Here is a 25,011-nt window from a genome sequence, read left to right as displayed (position 1 = left end):
GCCTTCGGGTTTCCATAAATTGTTATCAGTGCATGGTGATCTGGTATTATGATGAACGGTTTTCCATAGATGAACATGTGATAGTGTTCACATGCCCATACTACCGCCAGACTCTCTTTTTCAGGTTGGGAATATGCTTTTTGGACATCTGATAGGCTTTTACTTCCATATGCCACTACGCATCTTGGCAAGTCTTTGCCTGGTCTGTGTTGTGCCAGTATGGCCCCCAGGCCCACTGGGCTGGCATCTACTGTCAGTTCAGTGCATAGCAGTGGGTCAAAATACGCCAGGTGATCCACTGCTGTCACAGCATGTCTCATCTCTTCGAAAGCTCTGCTGCAATCTTCAGTCCACATGAAGCTCTGGCCCTGTTTTGTCAGCTCTCTCAGAGGAGCACTCACGGTGGCAAAGTCTTTGATATATCTTGCACAGTAGCTAGCGAGGCCGAGGAATGACCTCACTGCTGCGATGTCACCTGGCTGCTTCGCTCTTTCCAGCGTGTCCACTTTGCTGCGATCTGGCCGCATGCCTTTCTTGGAGAAGATGTGGCCAAAGAATACTAGCTCGGAGGAGCTACGCTAGCAGCCAAGATGGCCGCATAAGCTCCCGGCTCCGCTGACCTCCGCCGGAGGCTCATGAATCCTGACTCCCATCCTGATTTCCCACTGGACTCCCGTGCAGCTGACGTGCGCCTGCTTCTAAAGGTGCAATCCCGGAATTTCTAGCTGCTCGGATGACAAAGATACGTCGTGAGCCATTCTTGGCCCGACTCAGAGTTGCAGGCGGGGCCTCGAGTTATAACCCGGCCGGGTTGGAGTTGAACAACATCGGCCGCGGGACGTGGGTGGTTCCGGTCTCCCGAAGTGGCATCTTTCTTTTCCGTTTTGGATGGTGACCTGGTGGCAGCTTTCTCTTGCAACTACGGCGGCTTTCCATATCGACTGCTTTGACCGGGGATCCGCTGCCCGGACGCCCCGTTGAGCTCCCGGGGTTGATGGGCTTGGATCCTCGTTGGCGGCGACGGCACTGCGATCGTGCTTTGGTAGCGCCCACAGTTGTCACGTACATTGTTTCTGCCTGGTGCCCCGGAGAAGTCGACCTCCAGGGTTCAGATACCCGCCCGGTCGCTCACTGAGGGGCGATGGAACGGGCCGAAACTACACCGTCGCTGCGCAATGTAATGAGCGCCATTGGGGAGCTCCACAAACGAGTCACCGCCTCCTTCCAAAGGATGGTCTTAACGGTTGACCACATCTGCCGGAGACCGGATTCCGACCCTTTGTTGGTCGTAAGCCGAGATGCCTTACCCGCGGAGCAAGCTCCGATTGTTACCGAGGACCCTGTGCGGACGTCGGACTTGGACATTTCTTGCGACCCTAAGATGGCGGCGAGCGCACCCAAAAGTACTGGCCGTGTGTTCTGCCCTCTCTCGATACTGTCCGAGATGGATGTGACTATTTCTGTACTTCAGTGTGTCTTCTCCACGGACTATCGGATTCATACCTCGCCTCTTTCAGGGAATGCTCAAAAACGCTTTGCTGACTTATCGTTGGGGGGCAGCGGACCTGGTTTGACTTTTGGCCTTTGTCAGCGTTTCTCCTGGTATCACCCCTTCTGTGGCGACTTTGAGCCATTTCTGTCTTTGGATGTTCTTGTTGTGATGGCGGTTCGGAGGGTCAGGGCTCGCACGCAGAATCGTAGCGGCCTGATCGTACTAGATGGGGTCTGCGTAATGGATTGTCAGGGCCAGGGCTGACTTTGCAATGTTTTCTTTTGGCTTTGCCGGGTTGTGTCTGTGGGAGCGAGGGCCAGATGGGATTCTGATTGTCTGGGTATTGTGTAACTGCTATGTTCGACAAGGGATGTGCTGCCTCTGTGGTGTCAGGGGCCGGGTGGGACGGTCCTTTCTCTGTTTGTGGCTCCCCTATCGAATTTTTATTGCTCTGCTATAACTTGCTTAACGCTGCGGTAGGGGATGTCTGCTTCTGGTGGGGGGATGGGGATCTGGGAGCCCGTATCGTTTTGTACCATATCTCCTCCTCCAGCTTTTCCCTTCCTTGGGGTGTAGTTTAGTGGGCGACAGGCACGCTGCTAGTGGGGTTAGGTCGTAGCCATCGGCAGGGGTGTAGGGTGGGGGGTTGTGTTTTTTTTTTTTTCCTTTATTTTTTTCTATCACCTTTCTATTCCCTTTTCCTCTCTTCACAAGAAATGTGGCATACTCTCCTGATCTTCTGTCCATCATATCTGGGTGTCGCATGTCCAATTCGTATATCCTGTATTCCTGGCGGGCGGGTGCTGTTGCAATGTACCTGTGGTCCTTTGCATCTTCTTGTTCTTCTTCGGCTTTAAGCTGGTATTGATCTTTTTTCGATGCCTATGACTGTGGTGTATTTCTTCAACTTATTGGCCTGTCCCCAGCTGTACTGTATTTCACCACATGACACCTGATATGTGTATTTTCTTTCTTGTGTTATAATCAATAAAAATATATATAAAAAAAAGAATACTAGCTCGTCTCGCCCTAGTTCACATTTGTCCTCATTTAGGGTCAACCCCGCTTGTTCCAGCTGGGAGCACACTTCTCGCAGTGTCTTGTCATGCTCCTCGTCCGACTTCCCAAACACCAGAATATCATCACTGTAGTTGAGGCTATTTTTCACCGGCCTTATTACTTGCCTGATTGTTTCCTGAAAGATCTCAGCCGTGGACGACATTCCAAAACTCAGTCGTTTGTATCGGAACAGGCCTAGGTGCGTGGAAAATGTTGTTATGTATCTGGACTGAGGGTCGAGCTCTAGCTGGTGATATCCCTTGCACAAGTCTAGTTTTGAGAAGCGTTGTGTGCCTGTTAGGCAGCTGATCATATCGTCAAGGTCAGGTCCAGGGTGTCTCTCACGTTCGATCGCTGTGTTTGGTATTCTCATGTCAACACAGATTCTTATTTTGGACGTGTCTTTCTTCGGTACTGCGACTATTGGTGACACCCAGGGCATCGGTCTGCCTGCCGGTTCTATAATGTCCTGCTTGAGCAGTGCTTCCAGCTCTTCTTCCACTTACGGTTGTAGGTGTATTGGCACTCGCCGGTGGTGCTGGGCTACCGGCTTCACCGATTCATCGATGTGCAGCGTTATTTGACGTCCCCTTAGTTTCCCTAGTCCTTGCAGTAGCTTGGGGTATTGTTTTAAGATGCTTTTCTTCTCTGACATGTTGTATGTCATTTCGAGGAGGCCCATTATCTGTGCTGTGACATTGCTTAGTAACCACGGTGCTGGAATGTCTCCCTTCAACATGTGATTCTCTTCCTTTATCGTTTGCCCTTTGTACGTCAGGTTCTCTGTAAATTTTCCCATGTTGGCCACTGGTTTTCTTGATCCCCAGGTAAATACTTCAACTTTGGACGGCTTTAATGCTGGTTTCACCTCCATCTTTTCATATTCCGACACGCACATGATGTTACATGTCGCGCCGCTGTCCAGAACAAACCTTGCTTTGAGTGGTCCTACTCCTATAGTTACTGACTCCGTTTTCTTTATCGTGTTCTTGTCCACTAGGCGGATGCTTTCTTTGTTTCCACTTTCATCAGGGGACATGACAGTGGCGTACGTCATGGGGTAAAGTCGTTCTACTTTTTCCTCTTCCCTTTCTTCTCCTGACTCTATCGAGGAGCTTCTGTTCGCTGTCTCGATATGCCTGACATGTCTGTTTGTCGTCGTTCGCAGTCTTCCCGCCCTTCCTCTTTCATTTCTGAATAGCAGTCCTTGGCATACGCTGGCAAAGTGGTTGGTTTGGTTGCATTTTCTGCATGTTTGCCCAAATGCCGGGCATGTGCCCCTGTGTGGAAACTCAAGTCCACATCTGTAGCAAGTTGATTCAGGCTGTTTCCGTGTCACCTGTTCGTTTTGCCCCTTTTTCCAGCTACTTGTGCGGTTGCCATCCGTCATGCGGTGCGCTTGTTCAACTCGCCGTTCCTTTCGTTCCATTTCCTTTGCTTGTGCTATCACTCTTGCCTCTGCTCATGCTAGTGCCAGGATATTTTCCAGGGATGTTGGTTCCTTCAGAATTCTCGCTCGGAAGTCCGTGTCGCGACATCCATCTATGATGCGCAGGCGAATTGCTTGTTTGTTGTCGAATTTATCGAACTCGCAGTGAGTCACTAGCTTCCGCAGACGCGTTGCGAAGTTGTCCAGTGATTCGTCCGTGTGCTGAAACGCAATTGTGAAAGTGTAGCGCTCAAAATCGATGTTTCTCTGCGGGTCAAATTTGTTCGTTAGGCACTTTCTTAGATTTTTGTAGGTGGAAGTCTCTGCCACTGGTAGGGTCACTAGTAGATCCTCTACTTCATCACCTACTAGGTTGAGGAATAGGCCCAGTTGTTTGGCCTCTGTCACATCTGTCGCTTCCATGTATCTTTCAAATCTTCTTATCTATTTTTCCCATCGTAGACCCACTTGTGGCTCGGACAGGTTGAATGGCAGTGGTCTGCGATATTGGGCGCTTTGCCTTTCGCCCCTATTTTCTGTCATTTTGCTTTTCTTTGGTGCTCTTTGTGGCACTCTTTCACTATTGTTCTCTCTGTTTTTCTTTTCTTTATATTATATTTTCTTTTTCTTTCTATATTTATTGTTTCTCTTTAGGGTGCCTTTCTTTTCCTTTCTCTGTGTTCAATCACCCCTTTTATGTCCTTTTTTCTCTTTACATGGCATTTGCCTTGCCATATGCTTGTTTCTTTTTTTTCTGGTGCTCTTTCTGGCACTTTTGATGCTTTTTCCTTCTTTGCCTGACTTAAGAATGGCCCCCGCGCTGTTCTGCGCTCTTATTGGTCCAAATGCCTGACTTTAAGATGACCGCCGGTGATCTCGCGAGATTTCCTTACCAATCGGGGCGCTGCCTGACTTAAAGATGGCCGCCTGATTTTAAAATGGCCGCCGGTATTAGCGCGAGAGTTCGCGCTCACCTCTCTTCGTGAGCGCGCTTACCCGGGTCTTTTCAATCGGCTCACCGGCGCTGCCGCGCTGCTTCTGTGCTTTCTTGCGTGGCAGTCGGGGTGGGCTCCCGCGTCACTTCCTTTGCTTTCACGCGACCCAGGGTGGGCTCCTGGTCTCGCTGAGGTCGGCACTCATTCGTCGACGTTGGGGCATTCAATATGATCGTTGGACCCCAATGATGACAGGACGCGGTTACAGCTTATAAGGTACCTTTATTAGTTATCTTGGTACAGTGCATGTGGTCATCTGCTTCCTTCCCCGATGCCCATCTTCCTGTGTGTGTGTGTCCCCTCCCCTGACCGGAAGTGATGTCCGGTGTCCCTTGCCCTTTGTCTCCTACCCAGGGTCCTAGTGTCCGCTTGTCTGGGCATGACAGTTTATTGGAAAATGTTTTAGCATGAGATGCATCGATGTCCGTGTTGGAAATTAACTCTTTACATGCTCCAAATTTTGGATTGACTGCTGCCCCATAATTCCAGGTATTTCAAGACTTAGAGCCTGAGTACAAATGACCCAGAGCATGTTGTGCTATTTATTGCACTCAATAACATCTAGCACCAAAGGATCGTAATTTATAATGTGCATTACATAGCACCTAGTACACATTTTCCCCTAACAGTTGGGAATAACATGCATATTTTGGTGGGGGAAGTTCGAGAATCCACAAGGCCTGTGTTCAGTGGCGGATCCTCCTCTAAGGCAGAGGAGCGTTGACCCACTGCTTTTTTGCAATGAAAGAGAAAATAAAATGATAATAATTCGCGTTATTATCATTGAAATTTTCTCTTACTTCTGCCCAAAGCTTTGCATGGGGGGGCTGGGAAGGAGTGGTTGCACCCTCCTAAAGTGCGCAATGAGTGCTTGGACAGCCCTCTTGGGCCACCCAAACAGTCTTGCGCACTTCGCATGTTCTCCATGCAGGCTGCATTACAGCCTACGTGGAGAACATGCCCAGGCCTCCAGTCAGCGTCTGTGCCAAAAAACTGTGCTCAGACCAATCACAACGCTCCTAAGGCAACGTTGTGATTGGTTGACTGGGAACCCTTTTTGTGCTTCATGTGGCTGACTCTAAGAGAAGGAGGACTATGGAGGAGAGAAGGGTGGAGAAGCAGCGAAAAGCTACGTTTTTAGTTGAATTTTTTCTTAGCTGCTTCCCCCGCATCCTCCCCCCTCATGCATTCTCCCCCCTACCTCACGTGTCATCCCCCCTCCTGCCCCACCCCCCACCTCCGATTGGTGCTGGCCACACCTGCCCATGTTTTTTCCTGGGCCTTTACCCCCATTTAATTTTAGCTGCTAAACAGTAATGTGGGAAAACTCTAGGAAGTGTAATCTTTATTGCATCTTAAAATTACGCAGGATGGTAAACGTCACAACTTTTGTCATTGTGACTGCAAAAGTAGAAGGTACTCGCAATTGAGACATTACTGACACACTATCCAACAGTACATATTCCATTTCAGAAGAAGACACTTAGAGGAGGTTTTGTTTGAATCACCTTTGAAGGGCACTACATGGAGATGACCAATCACTCCCAGGACAATGTAGTAGATTCTGTGAGCGTTGTCTAACATAGGTACATATTGCTGAGTGTTTTCAAACCTAGTTCTATCTATTTGTTATGGTTTCTAAAATTCTTTAATTTTCCATTGATTCTTCCAGCACTTTATTGCGCTGATTTTAGATGTATTGGTTTTTAATGTGTTGCTAATATATATATATATATATAATGTGTTAATTCTGTATGCTCATTGCACCAAATGCAATACTTTATTGATTGATGGACTCTTGAAGACACATATTATCTAGTGAATACTATACCAGTTTAATTTGGCATTAAAATGTATGTGTTTTGCTTAGAACTTCAGAATATTTAATATTACAATTCTAGTTTATTGAAAATGTGATGTATGCCACATTTGTGTTCCTCGATGGCGGACGTTAAACCAGTAGTTATTTATTTTATTTCTTTGTCTTCAGATAACCTTGCATCTCAACTTCAGAGCAGCTTGGGACTTATTGAAAAAATCACTGGATTCCTTAAGATTAAGCATTCCTTTGCTCTCATCTCCCTGACTTTCTTTAAAAACTTAAAGCTCATCCGGGGTGACACCATGGTTGATGGGTAAGAGGACACAATGTCTGTGGTACTGATGTGGGAAAAGCTGAAAGGATTTTAGCAAATGGATTGTCTATCATTGTACTGTCTGAAAAAAAATATTGAGCATCTTTTCCTACTAATGTGATTTCTTTTAAAAACCAATAGCAGATCAAAAGTGTTATGATACATTAGCATCCAAGATCATACAGGACGCCTCATCATTGAACATTGCCCAAATCCGCCTCTTCAAAAAAACTGTTTAATATCCCGCCCCACATCTCACAAGACCGGATAAGACTTGAGTTTGGGCTAAAAAATCAGACTATGGCAAGACAGGGAGCGCTGGTGAAATACTATTGGAGAATGCGTGCAGCTGAGGACGATTCCCTGGTACACTATTGCTGGCAGGAGGTCGAAAAGCAATTAAAACTGACTAATTCGGTTTATTCGCACTTAAGAAAATCGATTGAGGCTTTAAAGCTAGAGGTAGTATGGCAGACCATACAGTCCTATTCTGAGTTCAAACAATTGGTAAACAAAACAGTTAACCAAATGTCACAAGACCAGGATAAAGCCACGCTGTCCACGAAAACAAATGCATGGACGGTTCTGCCGACATACAAAAACCTACAGCCCCAACCATATCTTTCGGAACATTTTGCAAACCGAATGAAACACCAATTAATGCTACTGAGACTAGGAGTATATCCAACTAAAGACTTAACTCCCAAATGGAAATGCACATGGCCCTCAATGGACTGTCGCCTTTGCGGTCAAGGCGATGAATCAGTGCTCCATTTGCTCTGTATTTGTCCGGCATTACTATCCGAACGGAAAAGATTGCTGCGGCCGTTATTGATAAAAGAACAGATAAGGACATGCAGATCAGCAGTAATAAAATGTTTAGGAGGATCAACAGTGCAACTGGCATGCAAATCACTAAAACTTTTAAGTCTAGCTGCAAAAGCGCTAGAAAAGAAAGAGGCGGAACAGGATTTAGGAAATGCTTAGACATTTACCTCAAGTAAACATAAGTACTAGAACCGGATTCCTTGAGCTAGTATAACCTCAAAAGACCAAAAGGCGCTAATTGAACCCTCGCTTCCTTTGTTTTATTGATCAAAATGTTTTAAAAGAAAGCTTACTTACTAAACCAGTATTAATATAAAATTTTAAGTTACAGGTGCTTATGTGTTTTTAGCGGTCATTCCGCTCTTTGTATGATTTAAACCAAATCAAAAAAAAATTTTTTTACTGTTACTGTTTTTACTGTTACTAATGTGATTTCTTTTAAAAACCAATAGCAGATCAAAAGTGTTATGATACATTAGCATCCAAGATCATACAGGACGCTTCTTCAGTTCAAGCATGAAAACGTGCAGAATTGTGTGACTCCACTCCTCCAAATTTTATGAGATTCTTGGAAATACTTTAACAATGCCATTCGATTTTATAAATATGTGAATTCATATTTTTATTGAATGCAAAAGACAGAAACAGCAAGAGATATTGTGAAAGAAAGAAACGGAAAATGTACCTTTTGCTGATAAGTTACCAAGAAAAGTATGTAATCCTAAAAATGTCTTAACCTATTTTACAGAAGCCCCTGTTATATATTCTGTCTGCAAATGTACTGTTGTTCAGCCCTATATTTGCTTACATTACAGAATATCGCAAAAGCGATAACAGAACAAAATATTAATATTTTTACAAGTGCAAAATTACATATCTTTTTTATAGTTCTGCGACAGGAATTATAAATTAGTACCCTACTAGCTGAAATATATAGTACCCTATTAGCTGAAACTCATTACGTGGCCATAAGGTTTCCTTTTTATACATTTTAAAAGGGTTGCATTCCCCGTGCTTCCAAGGATATTCATAAGAAATAAATGATGAGAATCCAATTGAAATTGCCCATTTATGTAACTAGGGTCGCAAGATCATGCCAAATATTGCTATGTGTGAAGCACTAGAAATTACCCTTCAGAGTATTGTACTTTATACAAGCTCTAGAAGAAACCTATTCATGGCATGACAAGAAAACATACACACAATTTGTTTAATCCTGCATCATGATTTAGTGTCTGGTCCTCATTAACTAGTTGAGTTGTCGAACTCTTGTAGTAGTTGTGTTACATTGTAAAGGTTTTTTTATACCACACCTTTTTTAAGTGATTGTTGTCAAACCTTGCAATCTTTGTTGAACTTCTCGCTGTTTTAAAACAGTCAGATAATTGGGCAAACAATGTTAGTTGGTCATAAAGGACTTCATGGGAAAATTGACCTGCAAAAACCTTTCACCCGATGGTTAGTTTGTAAGAGGGCAAAGATTTCTCACATGCTTTGGGACAGGTCTTGCCTGGTTTAAGTATTTTATTCTGATATGTGTGCTCTTTATATGGGCTATTACTGTGTATAGTTGTTGGATTATAATCCCAGAGGCATGGAATTATGTTTAATGTTTTTCACATTAAAGAGAACTATGTCAGACTTCATGGCAAGGTCCCTTCGGTGAAGACATAACTAATGGGAGAAATAAGCTTTGAAAACAGTTTGGGGACACACTTGTTGGGTATAATTGCAAATGCAATTGTGTTTGCGCGTTGTTGGTCACACAAGGTACACTGGAGTTTCATATACATTAACCCCTTCCATGCTGGGCCGATTCCGCCGCTGTGCGGTAAACAAACGAACAGGGCGGGGCCGTGACGAACCCCAGCCGTCATCAGCACACGAGCACCGTGGAGCGTGACGGCTGGGGTTCGTCATCAGCATGGAAGGGGTTAATAGATTTCTATATGCAGTATTTATCTTAGTAATTTCTCTTGATTTTTAACAATACTGTATGCAAATTCTGTAATAATACTTTTTTGTTGCTTCATTGCGGGTGCTTGTCTTTTCAGAAACTATACGTTGTATGTTCTGGACAACCAAAACCTTCAGCAGCTCTGGAACTCGAATCACGAGAGCCTTTCTATCCCTGTGGGGAAAATGTACTTTGCTTTCAACCCCAAGCTCTGCCTCTCGGAGATCTACCACATGGAGGAGATCACCGGCACGAAAGGGAGGCAGAACAAGGCAGAGATCAACCCACGCACCAATGGCGACCGTGCGTCCTGTAAGTATGTAAGGTTTTAGAACAGGGTCTCTGGAACTGTAATTCTGAGGATGTTGCGTGTTTAGCATACTCATGGATTTGCCACATTTCCAGATAATACAGCATGATATGTCATTTGCATATATTACATACAAAAACAATTATTTCCAACTCAACCAGATCAAAAGTTACTAAACAAAATGTTTCATGCATAACTCTGCACAGTGGTGGCAGATATTTTTGCGAAGGTTAACAGCCACATTTCTATTGCTGGTTCCTGTATTCGTGAGTTAATCTGCTACTAAGGAGGAGATCTTTGCAAGGCCAGTATTAAAAGTTGTTCAAATCATAAAGTAAAGCAATACTGATGTATATTATATTGCTTTATGATGAATAACTTTCCGTTCCTTGCTACACATTTCTGTGAACCCAACAATTCGTTTTGGTCCGCCACCGCAGCATAATTCCAGTGACCCTGGTGTTGGATAAGACGCAGCACTGCACTAGGCCCACCATGGCAAAGTGTGGAGGAATGGAGGGATGTAAGACCTGTATCTTACTCAAGCATGGTGGGAAATATACACTGAAATATACAGTGTTTACAAGGAAAGCTAACTATTTCTTCTCTGCCCTACTCATGCCTAAGTTTTACATACAATGTATTGATATGTGCAAAAAGAACAATTGATGGACCGAATGCAGAACAATGTCATACATTCACACCAATACAGAGATCTGTTCTTAAATCCATCGTTTTTTACTCACCATTCCAGTTTGGACCCAGCCATATGCAAATCAGTCTTGACCCTGCGCCCAATGGGAACAGTCCAGCCCAAACTGCCAAGCCAGGTCCTCCCTGGACTGCAAACAAGCATCCTAGGACCAGTTTCGGGGTTTCACCCCTCTTCAGCCAGGATAGCTTGACTCCAGTGGCATGTAGAGCACAGGATCCATATCTTGACATACCCGTCCCACTCGGGTTGACAAATGCAAAAAGAACAAGTGATGGACAGAAGTGCTCCATCCATCATCTCCTTGTGTTTGCTTTGTTCGCCCTAAGTTGGCAGGGTATGCCCAGATGTGGGTCCCTTGCTCACTGTGCCACTGGATTCAAGCTAACCTGGCTGATGAAGGCTGTTAGACCAAAACTGGTCCCAGGATGCTTGTTTCCGGTCCAGGCAAGACATAGCTTAGCAGTTCGGGCTGGACTGTTCCCATGAGGCGCAGGTTCAAGACTGATTTGCATATAGTGGTGTCTGAACTGGGGTGGCGAAGTGAACTAAAGAACGATGATGGATTCAACCCAGATCTGTGACTGGGGGTGAGTGTCTGAAAAGTTTCAGTGCTCCGTCCATCATTTCCATGTGTTTGCTTTATATATTGATATGTAGCATTCCCAATAAAAAAACATTTTTTTTTATTCTTTCTCCTTTTCTCCTGTACAAAAGACTTTCCAAGTGCAAGACTCTCCTTCCTGCATCCATCTTGTTAATTAAAACATGATTGGTGCAGTTCAAATGCTTTCACCCAATGCAGACCCAATTAGGTGTGAGTTAGAAGTTTCCACCAATGATTGCAGGGGCGTTTTGCCACTTATATTTTCTGCTGTCTCATCCATTATTTAAATTCTTATTCATTTGGTTTAAACAGTTTCAAACCATAAAAGTTATCATAAAAAAGTACATAATAAAATTCCATGTTAAAATCAGATAATATACATAAATCAATTTTGAATCAGGACTGCCATCACCATAAGGTGAATTAAAATTGGGAATTCATATCAGATATAGAGCAACAATGTAAAGCACAGATAATGTAATTCTAAAAACAAGCTAAAATTCTTGTACAGACAGTGACTTACACACTAGCACTGCAACTTTCAGAAACAAAGTAACGATCATCCAATCGGAGCAGTGCATTATTGGCTTCTCTAAAATCGCCAATTTGTAACTTCTTAATCACTTGAAATAATGTGTTTTTGGTATATATAGAATAAAAATGACAGAAGAATAAAAAATGCTGCATCGATTCGCCAGATTTCCCATCACAGGGACATGGGCAGATATCTAAATTGACTTGAAAGCCTAATGGAAAGTTCAGTGAGTATTTAATTGTATCTTCCCTAAAGTAAAACAATAAGCTTCATTCCCAATGATTCGCAGAGCCAATCAGGTAACGTTGGAGTTGAGCAATCGCGTCCCTGGTTTCTAATTAAGTAAGCTGATATTCTTGATTTTGCTAGTTCTCTCTTTATTCTCTTTGTCTGCACACATAGTTACCAACACGCCTGCAACTGTTTCTTACTAGTGGTACATGGGCCTTCTGGACTGCCAAATTGCTGGTGAAAACCAATTGTGTGCAGAGAGGATTCAACATACTTTATCCAGGGGATTTTCCTACCATTGTCGCATGCTAGCCAATCTTTTATAATGTCTTTCATAAGTGCTCTTTCTGTATTTTGCCAAACTGCATACCAGAGAAGCAGTGGTCACACACTTATATAGTCTTCAACAAAGGGAGACCCAGCTCATTGTGGCAGATAAAACTAGAGCTGGATATCGGCACTCTCAGAATTTTTCTACAAAATCTATTTTCCTCTAATTGCACTTGGTGACCGTTCTCTGTTCCCCAGACCTCAGATCCATAGGTTGCAGATTGGAGACACTGTGATCTATAGATCTTTAGTGAGGGAACTAAAACGCTCCCTTTCTTGGGGCGAGGCAAGCTGAGTAGCGAGCCTACAGCCTTGACAGTTTATTACCCCTGCTTCCTATGTGTGCTTTCCAAGATCCACTGCCGTTTAAGGTCAAACCCAATTAAGTAAAAGTGTTAGTTGTAAACAAAATATGTTCACCGAACTTCAGGGATGGCATGTTATGTTTCTTGGGGCAACAGGACATGATGAAGGACTTTTTAAAATTTGTCTGCAAATCTAGTGATGCCATGAATTTAACGAAGCCATTCACCAAGAGAGAGAGGGTCTTCGGTGTGCGAGCCATCAATACTGCATTGTGGGCATATAATAATGCAGGTAATGGGGAGCTTCCTATTTTGGGGACATCAGTAGTAATGGTAGTTAAATACGGATGAAGGTAATTAATATACAGGATAAATAAAAGCGGGGCTAAAACACAGCCTTGTCTCACACCTCTCATGATGTTAAAATCATCAGAAACTTCACCATTGGTACTAATCCTTATTCTAGCTTTCATTCCTGTGTGCATATAAGCTAAGAAGTGCACTAAAGCTTCTTCCAGACCAAGGGAGATTAAAACAGACCATAGCTTGGACCGATTAACACAATCAAACGGCATTGGTATTTCCATAAAAACTAAATACACTGGGGAACTCCTTGCTATCGTATACTTTCCTATGATTAATTTGAGGTTGAGACACTGCTCTATAGTACCCACTTTAGGTGTGAAACCATACTGGCTGGGGTGTAATATTGCTTTTTCCTGTGCACAGTCGTTTACACTATGGTATAAAACTCTACCCAGTCTTTTCAGTGTGGTATCTATTAAAGAGATGGGTCTATAGCAGCTGGGCTGGGAGCGATCCCCTTTTAAAAAATGGGCACTATAATTGAGGTTGACCCAGATCCAGGGATGGGAGCGGTGGAGAGACTATTGAAAACATTTAGTAATAAAGGTCCCCAGAATGTCGGGTTATATTTTAGAAGGTCTAAAGGCACTCTGTCAGGCCTAGGTGACTTACCCCCAACACTCTGTTTTAATGCCTCCTCTACCTCCTCCAAAGTCAATTAAATTATACTAAAATCGTGATCTGGGAAGGTGTCCATGTCTAAGTTGGCAAGGGCATAAATTTTAGACAAATTATTCACCCGATCCCGGCTAGAAATATAGCAATCAATTTTAGGGTCTGTGCAAATAGGTTGCTTCATCTTTTTTACTGATGACCAAAAGAGATTGCTATTCTTCCCATTTGCGGCTATAATAAGCCATTCCCATTGTTGTGTCACTAATTCAGTTTTCCTGTTACGTAGTATCTCATTATATTGTTTGTGGGCTTCAGCTACAGCTGCAGGGTTCTTTGGTATGGTTTAAGGATACATTGCAAATGGCTGTTAGCGTGGGAGCAGTCCTGATTAAACCACCATTGTCTACTGATAGGTTTGACGTTTCGGACCGTATGCTATTTTTTTATTGCATCACAGAGGTATATGTAAAGGACCACTGCAGCATTAGCAGATTCAGACTCGGTGAGGCAAGCCTGTACTAGAGTGTAATTATCAATATTTATATTCTGAAATGGGCATTCAGTTACTACTGATCTCCATTTCAGCCTTAGGCCTCTGTGGAGGGATCAAGATGTCACACCCGATCTCCTTATTGTACTTTGGCCTGGGGACCAGTGCTAAGTGTGCCTCAATAGGGTTATGGTTGCTGAAACTAGAGGGGATCGCATTAGCATATAAAAAAAAGTCTATAAGAAAAGACCTAAATTAACATTCACTACATTTATAAAATCATTATTATAACAATTAATAAAAAACAGTGTGCCTCCTCTTTTATATCTTACTGTTAAAATTTCAGAATTATCTGTTTTAACAATCTTCAAGCTTCCTCCTGCTTTAATGGTGGATCAAGTGGCCAGACCCCCAATTGCGCGACCAGAGCTTGATGGAGCTGCCGAGTTGTGAAAGCCAACAAAACCATTAATATATGCTTTCTTTTGCGGACCAGGTTTCTTGGAACATCAACATATCATATTGGGTAATAAATGAGATCCACTCTGGACATAAGAGTTTGGAGTGTAGACACTATGTTCCAAATCAGAATCTTCAAGGCATTAGTTTCCGGGCTTTCAATTATACAAGGCCCTTGCATATTCGAGGTGGGGTCTATACCAGGCATGATAGTAATTGAATCAGCTCTATCTGTGGGAGAGGGCTCCAGTCAATCTATCCCATCCAAACCCTCTAGTATAGCAAATCTATTTTCCAATAAGATGGGGGGCTTGTTGGGATGCTAGGCCTGATCAATGCTGGCTTACAGAAAAAGCCAAGTGGAAGGCAATGGATGTTAGTATTGGGGGCTTCTGGGCTCAGAAGGCTTTAACGTTGGTAGCTGCTGCCACAGAAGACACTGGGGACGCTTGCGGTCCTGCTCCGCCTTGCTCATGCACTGACAACGGTCTCATCCATTAAAGCTCTCACCCATTTATTTATATCCTATTCACCAATGTATAGTTTCGCAGAAGCTTCTCCAACCAGTAGCTTGTGCGCTACTGGCAGCTCTCCAGATACCACTAAGTAGCTCTCCAGTGTGCATGCAGCCCATCCTGCTAAATTAGATGTTTTTATATAGCTGAATATATTTATAACAAAATTGAAAAGTGTGCATTGGAGACACAAATGGTTGTGTCAGAACTCATAAGATGATGTTTGGAGAAAAATGCTTACATTTCTGAAATATTTTAAACCTAATATTTGAATGATGAATCAGGTGGTGCTGGAGAAACGTATTACTAATTATTCCTTTAGTGCCATGAACATTACATCTGTATTACCTACGTAAAGGCATTCCAGATTCCCAAAGGCTTTTTTTTTTACATTACTACTGGCAAGCCTTCTTGATGTACAGTGTTGATCATTGCTGGTAATGTTTCATAGGGTGGTCACTAATGTAATCTTGCTGATGTGTTCACTATCACAACACTAATAATAATAGTAACTTAGTAGCTCGGGATCATTTTCATTGACCTTCAGTATCTCTTTTTACAGGGAAGGTTGGAGACCCCTGGTTTAGTTACTACATATTATAGTTGCTTTTGTTGAATAGTACATGACAGTCATTTACAAACTTTTTATTGTCGTAGTTTACCAGCTCTCAATAGTTTATCTTTAAAAACTTGACATTATTTGTAATGTTCTGCTATTTTTATGTGGTTAATGCTATGTCATTTTGTGTTAACTTCATGCTATAATACTTCCCAGTTAGACAGAGTACCGGAAGATTTGAATGTAACATCATTGGAAAACACATTTGACCATCCTGTTCATAAAAATTATGGCTTCTCTATCCTCCTTTGCAATTAATATTTTAGAAAATTGCCTACATAGGACACTATGAATAACTGACACTCGTTAGTGGGCCAGTCTCATTCTGCTTTTGTAATGCAGTGTGACTTGGTCAGTTGATTTATTTTGGTTTTGTAAAGAGTAAACTTCTGGACTGGAGACAATTTTTCCCACAGCTTATTCAGAAGTATCTTTTTAATGGATCATAGTCTGGTACCATGGGCCATAATGTTTGTTAAAGGCCATAATCCGGAGTTTTAGACCTAAGCTACATTCAGAGGGTTATAAGAAAAGAGAGTAACTTTAACAACACCTATAGCTAGAGGCAAGGGGCTATAATGCTATTGGATCATTCTGCTCACTGAGGGAATAATGTTCTAAATTGAAAAGGGAGACACAAAAAGACGACCATAGGAATGTTGGAGTGGGTGTGCAGCAGCCATTTTACCCTGGGGCGCTCCTCTTTCTTCACTGGAGTTCCCAACATTCCTATATTCTAACGCACAGTGGTCAGTTCTCTTCTTCCCTTAATGTATTTTTATGACTTCATTGAAAGTGCATGATTTAAATAAGGTAACTGGTTGAATTTTGTAGTCCTAAAAATGGACCACAAGGCAAGCCTGTGGGTAAAGTAAAACTTCATTTTGTCCCAAACAAAGTAAAAAGGAGAAATATGACACAATAGTACTGGAATTGATGTATCACTCTCACCTGTGGGCAGAAATATTTATTGTGTTTTGCAAGAGAAACATATCCATAAGCTGGATGTCAAGTGGCAGTGCATTTAGATTTTTTTCTCTCACTTTAATAATTGCTACTGAGGAAATTTATTTCGTGGCATCACCAAGGCAGTGGATTGTGCCATAACTATAACAGTTTCAGATTAGACCTTTTTATTCTTACCTTTTAATTCGAAGTTCTTTAATAATACAAATCTCCCCACAGGCAAATCACACACCTTGCGTTTCATCTCTAACATTACTTACGCGGACCAGATCTTTTTGAAGTGGGAGCGCTACCAGCCACCTGAGTACCGGGATCTCTTGAGCTTCATTGTCCATTATAAAGAATCGTAAGTCCCAAACTTTGCTCTGCATATGTTCATATTGCCTCTTTCGTGCCTTCATTCCAGCTATTTCCCCCAAATTATCCCCATTCATGGTGTGCTCGCTCAATGCAAGGTATTTATTAGACCTCAAAACTGAGAAAGAATGCAATGTCTCTGGGACTTTTTTTGGTGTCTTTAGTTGCTAATATGGGAGCATGTCTCCCTGTCCCTTTTGTCGTCTGACCATCAGTCAGTGCTTCATGGTTCTGTCACTATGTAAAATATTGATGTTATACGTCTTTTCTGGCACTTTTGTCTTGTCTTTAAACTAATTCTCAAGAACATGGTGGAAGAAGGGATAAAGTGATGTAACAGATTTTAAGTTTGTCCTTGCACCACATATCAAATACTCTGTTTCTCCACCTCACATGCCAGAGTGACTATACCTCTGATATAACACTAAGCTGGAACAGATTTGCTAACTCAATCATTTATGGCCTTTAATTGTTAATCTTTAATTGTCGGTGATCTGGGGCCAGACATACTAAAAGACTGGTTGAAAAAAGTGTTCACAAATTGTGCACCACTTTTTGCTACCTCTCTGTTTTTGCGATGCAACCAATGTACCAATAGGTCACATCGCAAAATCTCTAGCTGCAGGGGATCCTAGAATGACATGCCTCGTCAATATTAATTAAACAGGTCGCTATTGTGACCCCCTGTGATTGGCATGGTAGTCTGCAAGGAATAACAGTCCACCATCCTTATGCTTGTGGTCCCATATAGGGAAAAATTAAAGAGCTTGGGCCCACATGCATCAATATCGGCTTTTGCGATTTCTAATTTGCGAAAAATAGCGATTTGCAATTTAGAAATCGCAAAAGCCTATGCATGAATATTTTCGCCTTTTTTTGCAATTCGGTAAAAATCGCTATTTTTACCGAATTGCATAAAAAATGCAAATTTTCAATTGCGAATTCACAATTCCCATTCATTCCTATGGGCCAAAATGCCCATAGGAATGAATGGGAATTGCGAATTCGCAATTTGAAATCGGAATTCATCAATGCATTTCAAGGGTGGAGAGGGGGGTGCAAATGAGCCCCCCCCTGCACCCATGAAATGTACTTTTCAGTATAAGTTACATACACACATGTCCTAAGGACATGTGTGTCTGTAACTTAACAGTTTAAAAAATGCATTTTTGTGAATTTTTAAACAATTTCGCAAATTACCACGAGGTTGAACTTTGTGGTAATTTGCACTTCCAATTTGAATAATCGCACATTTTTATGAAATGATGCATAGCATTTTCGAAATCGCACAATTGCGATTTCTTATATGCTATCGCAATTTTAGAAATTGCAAAAAAATTGCAATTTCTAAAATAGCATGATGCATCCCAAACAGCACTTTTGGAATCGCAAACGGACGATTTTAAGGAATCGCACCGTTTGCGACTCCAAAAATGCTTGATGCATGTGGGCCTTCCAGTGTTAGGGAACATTGTGGAAAACAGGTGGTGGTCCCTTGCTTTATCTGACTGGGATATATAAATATATATATATGTATATATATATATATATACGTAATCTTCAAACCTCCACACACGAGCGGCGAAAGAAGAGGCAGACCCCACGTTATCCAGGCGAGTTGTTTTATTCAGTGCCTTTCAAAAATGCAACGTTTCGAGTACGGATGTACTCTTGTATATAATCTCAGAAAGTAATGAGTGGAAGATCTCCATCTACTAACACAGGAGAAGGTTCTGTGAAGCAAGACGGTGATCCCATGCTACTTTACCGGTCTTAATTAACAATCTAGTGCTTGAAGTTAACAGCCAGGGCTCTAGTTTTATGCCATATTTGTGTGTCCCTGCCTCAGAGTAAGATGAGCGCCACTACATAGCAGGGGAGGTCTGCTGAGGACCAACCGAATCGCGACCTGCAACTAACTATTACCCTACAGTTGAGTATGTCTGTCCCTTAGCTATCCTGTTGGGGGAACAACTTAATACCTGTCATTTGCCAGCCCAGAGTTGAGACACCTGATTACAAAGCTGTGGGTTACTCCTTATAACTGATGTATGTGAATAATGGGAAATATGAAAAAACACATCGGAGGAAACCAAATCATGGGGAAAAGGTTTTAAGGAAATACAGTGTTTTTCTTTTTTTTAAATAGTTCTTTTTATGGAAACCAAACCTACATCAGCAGAAATACAGTACAGAGGACCGTTTACCTTGCGAACTTCAAGCAGATGGTTGAAGGATAAGTACAGTGAACACAGGAGAGGAACCTCGCAGGGAGTGGGGGTCATCCTGAGTAGTATCGGGTGGCGGCACACAGATCTCCTCTCGGTAACTATTCCAAGGGCCCCATATCAGCGACCATTTCCCAGGGCACCCCCTTGCCAGATACACTGTTTTCTCCCTAAACATACACCAATCTAAATTACTTTCCCAAGTTTCCAGGGTAGTCGGTTGAGCGCCCCCCCCCCCCCACAATTGAGCAATGTTTCTTTTGGCTATCATAAACCCTAAAGTAGCCCATTGAGATGTTCAGGTCTGTGGGTTCCCATATGTTCAAGAGGCACCTCCTTGCCTCAGAGTGGAGGGTGACGCGCAATACTTGGCTGATTATGTTATGTACTTTAAGCCAATATGTGCTAATATGTGTACACTCCCAAATGATGTGCAAGAATGTGCCAGTAAGCCCACACTGCCACTTGCATAATCCTGCGTCCGCCAACCCCATGCTCACCAATCGAGGCCCTGTAATATAAATCCTGTGATGTATCTTAAACTGGACTAATCTCAAGCGTGCCGGAATTGCCACCACTTTGGGGGATGACACCACTTTCTGCCAATCTTCATCATCTAGTTCTATCCCATCCTGCACCCACCTGTCCCTCAATGCCCAGAGCGGGTCTTCCATGTGATTGATTAGTTATTTTATATATTAACAAGATTGTCTTTTCAGGGAGGTGGCCGACTAGAACTCTGTCCTCCAACGGGGAGGCCCCTTTCAAATCAGTACCCCTATGGAGAGAGGTCTGAAGTGAGTGTCGAATGGAAATACAGTGTTAAGGCCATTCAAAAAGCCAAAAATAAAATAATTTTAAAAATTGTAAGGAAAAATCCAACATTAGTAGCAGTGAGAGGATTTCAGTTCAGAGATGTGTGAGGTTTACGGATGATGGATGGTCTTTAAGGGGCAGCGATAGATGGTGATTAGAGGCAGTGAGGGGTTTTAGAGATCAAGAATGGGTGGAGCTTTGGTGTGGTGGGTTTTTTGGGGATTAGGATAGGTAATGTTTATGGGTGATGAGGGTTTTTTAGATTTATGGATGGACAGAGTTTTAGGCTGGTAAGGGATTTTAGAGTTCAGTGATGGGTAGAGTTTAAGAGTGGTGAAGGGTTTTTAGGGTTCAGGAATGGGTGGAGTTTAGGGGGTGATGAGGATGTTTAAGGGTCTGGGATGGTTGGGTTTAGGGATAGAAGGGGGTATTTACAGTCCAGCAGTTGGTGGAGTTTAGGATAGTAAAAGCTTTTAGGGTTCAGAGATGGGTGGAGTTTAGGGGTCAGGGACAGTCGAAGTTTAGGTGTGGTGACCAGTTATCAGGGTTCAGGGATAGGTGGAGTTAAGGGATAGAGAGGGTTTTTAGGTGTCAGGCATTGCTGAAGTTTAAAAGTCATAGATGGGTGTTGTTTAGGTGTTGAGGTGTCTTAGGGTGGCAGAAATGGATGGTGTTTAGGGGTCGTGTGGGGTTTAGGATGGATGATGCTTAGGAGTAGTGAGGCACCAGTGAATTAAAAGTTACTTGCAGGTCGCGATTCCTTTGGTCCTCAGCAGACCTCCCCTGCTATTAAGTGGAGCACATCTTACTCTGCTGCAGTGACACACAACTATGGCATGAAACTAGAACCCTGGCTGTTAACTTCAAGCACTAGATTGTTAATTAAGACCGGTAAAGTAGCATGGGATCACCGTTTTGCTTCACAGAACCTTCTGCTGAGATAGCAGATGGAGATCTTCCACTCATATCTGAAATAATGTTCCCTGAAGTGAAGCCTTAAAATACCTTCAACAAAAATGTTTTAGAAACTAAGACCTGCAACCATTGCATTAGCACCTTAAAAAATAAGCATGAAAAGCTAATTTAAAAAAAAAAAAGACAGTCTCTGAAGTGGTTTCTATGAAATGGTGAATGCCATTCATCCTGCAAATTTCCATTAAACAGTTTAGATTAAGTGTTTTCACAGTAATGGTATTCCGTGAAATACTTTTTCTATGAAATCACACACATATAATAACACACGGTAAGATCAATGTAGCTACTAAGATACGCTTGCGGCAGTTTAACTATTTCAATCATTGGTCTCGCTACTTGGTCGGCTGACGTGCATTTACTTTCTTGTTGAGATAAAGTGAAGCAGCCATTTTCTCCTGTGCTATGTTGTTTTGGACTTTGTAGGCAGTAGTTCTTCACCTCCCTAAGGTTTCTGCTTTTAGTGCTCTAGGTACCTCTTCATGGTCCCTTTTTATGATCCCAGCGCATAACCTAGAGGCATGATAGTGTACTAAGGGGGCCATCAAAAGTTGGCTAAGAAGCAGGTAGAAGACTGAGGTGTACTAGGCATGATGACAGTTTAAAAGAGGTACATAGTGCCTCTCCCATGCTGACTTTCTACCCAATATACATAGCCAGCAGGTGACATTGTCTTGTATCATGATGACAGTGAGGACTATGAAACTTAAAAAAATTCATCTAACCTTGCAAAGCACAGAAACCCAAAATAAATATACTTTCAAAGTGTTCTTCAATCTACTGGTCATACCTGTGTGGACACAATTCACCCTCTTATTTAAAGACCCGCGGAGATGTGACACTACAATGGAGGTGTGGGACTGAACTGAAAATGAATCCACTGTTGACACTGCATAATTCTTACCTTTATTTGTATGTCCACAATGACAGTTTCTTACTTTTGTGATTCTGTAATGTGGTCTGAATTAAGGTTGGTAACTTGTTTGAAATTTGACTGAATATGTGTACTACATACTATTGGATCAGTGTTAGAGTGTATGGTGCTTTGAAAATATGGTAGAGTTGGTCCCATCTCATTATACGTCTGTGCTTTGCCTTTACTACATCACCTATTTCTTTTTGTTTCAGACCATTTCAGAATGTGACAGAGTACATTGGCCAGGATGCCTGCGGTGCCAACAATTGGAATGTGGTGGATCTGGATCTCCCTTTAAACAATGAACAAGACCCGACTGTTACTTTGATGAACCTCAAGCCTTGGACACAATATGCTATTTTTGTTCGTACTATTACTCTAACCACAGCAGAGGAAGGCCGGAACATGGGGGCACAGAGTGACATTGTTTACATTCGCACTAAGCCAGCTTGTAAGTCTCCGCATCAAAATCCACTATTTAAGCTTTCATTAACCACTTGGGAGCTAGTAAACAAACCTCCCCAGTGCTGCGCTGTCCATTATCCGGTGCTGAACTGGACGTCCAGCGGTCGCACGCAGCACTGGGGAGGTAGTGCCCGTGACGACCGTTGGCCGACGGCAGCACTTAAGGGGTTAAATATATTTGGGAGCTTTTGGTCAATGGGATGAAGTCAGCTTGGTAGCAAAGGCATGGAAGTCGTGGTAGCTGAAAGCACCCACGAACCCCAAAGAAATTAGATAATCCATAAACTATTCTTGATAAAGTCTTATTTTTTTATCTGAACAGAATCCTGGATGGACATTAGTCAAGATGACTAATCTCAGTTCTGAAATTCACCCATCTATACATAGCACAGTCCCATGTTAAATCTCCTGAACCGATAACCACCACTGACAGACTGGTTCCTCTTCCTTCTTGAACTAGTGCAAAAGGGATCAGCAGTAATTAACAATCAATATGGATTCATTTGTCTCAAGATACTGATACAAAACAGCTCTGTCCATTTAACTGGAGAAACCATTTTATATTTTAGGAATGAGCACTGTTGGCTCCATTTAGAGGATACAAACCTGGTACTGTGCTCAACAGCTCTCTTAATAGTACACTCTTTAAACTATATGCACATTCACAAACGATGACCAAAACTGCAAAATGTTATCTGTTCATATCCGACTGCTCTGTTATGAATACAGGCTGATAAAATTAATATAAACTTTTATTTTAAATCAAGAACACAACCATTGGTATCCCAAAAGTTATTTGGTTTAATCCTTTATGGATGAAGTCATCAAATTCTCAAGTGCTTCAGGATTTTGCTTCAGAAATTTGCTTACAAGCTCCTCTTGGTATCTGGTGTCACCGTACAGACTAAAATCATTGAGAAACCTATGAATGTGTGCACAATTTACCAGACCATATGACTTTTCTGGTCTTTGGGCTGGGATTTTCGGCATGATTAGTTTCATAGACTTGTAGTAGATGAACAGGCTGAAGGTGGTAGATTAAGCATGACACTAATTGCTGCTTGTACAACCATAATTCTTCACCATTCTTTGGGAAACTACAACAAGGGCTGGGCGACAGTAGTCTAATCCTTTAAAGATACAAAATTAAGACTTTTATATTGCTTTAGATTGCTCTGGTTTATTTGACTGTCAAATCTTTTTTTTGGTTATAACTGAGTATTGGTGCTGCTAACAGTGATGTAACATGCTCTGTACTGTTCTCTGAATTCATCAATTCATGCATTTTGTTGATACATTTTTTAATTGCGGATGCTGATTTATCATCCATTACCCTCCAAGGTGACTTGTCGCTATGTAAGGGATTAATTTAAGACTTTTTTGTAGGTTGATGTACAGCACATTGGCATTTTAGTGGTTTACTTTTGGTTTATAAAAATAAGAAAGAAAGAAATAGCTGGAGAACATGGTGTGAGTGAATGCCCTGTGTGTCCAGCCATTGCTTGCACAGCCTGTTATGGCTGATGTGAGAGTATATGCACTACTGGGAGAGGGAGTTGGCGGAGCGCGTGGAGGGGTGTGGGCATGCCAGCTTATATGCAACTTTACCAAAGATCCCTTGATGAAGGCCACTTTGTTGCGTGGAGATAATGTTGAACCAGAGTTTTTAAAAAATGTCGCCTTTTTCACAGCTCCTACAGTTCCACGGGAAGTAATTTTCATGTCAAACTCCTCTTCCCATCTTATTGTACGCTGGAAGCCACCAACGCAACGTAATGGAAACATCACCTATTACCTGGTACTCTGGCAGCAGCTGGTGGAAGACTCTGAACTGTATGTCAATGATTACTGCACAAAAGGTGAGACATGATGTGTAGAGAGTACCTGTTCATCAATTAGAATGCTTGGCCACTTTTCATCTAAGAGTATATATCACCTGTATTAGTGAGCAGAACACTCAACAGGCAATGTTCTACCTAGTTTTGATTCATAAAATTGAGAAAAAGCTCAGAAAAGGGAATGATATTCGAGACTATTGGAAACATAGGACTTTACCCTAGCTTCCACTTGAACACCCTAGTAATTTGTTCTGACAGTGATATTTCATAAGGAGATGTGACACTTTTGTTGCTGAAGATTTAAGGTCAATAATAGATTGTTTTATTTATTTCAACTTCTAGCTTCGAAAAAAGGAGAAGTTATTTAAAAAATAAAATAGATCATTCGACTTTCATCTTCTTGAAAATAAAACATTTCCAATCAGGAATAAGAATGACTATACTAAACAATTGTACTCCTAGCA

General features: G+C 42.3%; 1 protein-coding gene across 1 annotated transcript in view; it reads left to right on the top strand.

Annotated features, from left to right (window-relative positions):
- Positions 1–25,011, top strand: part of INSRR (insulin receptor related receptor) — a 673,583-nt gene that overhangs the window by 383,586 nt on the left and 264,986 nt on the right. The window contains exons 5-9 of the mRNA XM_078668487.1: positions 6,966–7,110; positions 9,993–10,207; positions 17,175–17,301; positions 22,457–22,695; positions 24,401–24,568. Coding sequence (XP_078524613.1) covers positions 6,966–7,110; positions 9,993–10,207; positions 17,175–17,301; positions 22,457–22,695; positions 24,401–24,568 — 894 coding nt within the window. The remainder of the gene's footprint in view (positions 1–6,965; positions 7,111–9,992; positions 10,208–17,174; positions 17,302–22,456; positions 22,696–24,400; positions 24,569–25,011) is intronic.

Source organism: Lissotriton helveticus, chromosome 12, assembly GCF_964261635.1.
Source record: "Lissotriton helveticus chromosome 12, aLisHel1.1, whole genome shotgun sequence".
In the NCBI taxonomy this organism is placed as follows: Eukaryota; Metazoa; Chordata; class Amphibia; order Caudata; family Salamandridae; genus Lissotriton; species Lissotriton helveticus.
This window is presented reverse-complemented; position numbering and strand designations above follow the sequence as displayed.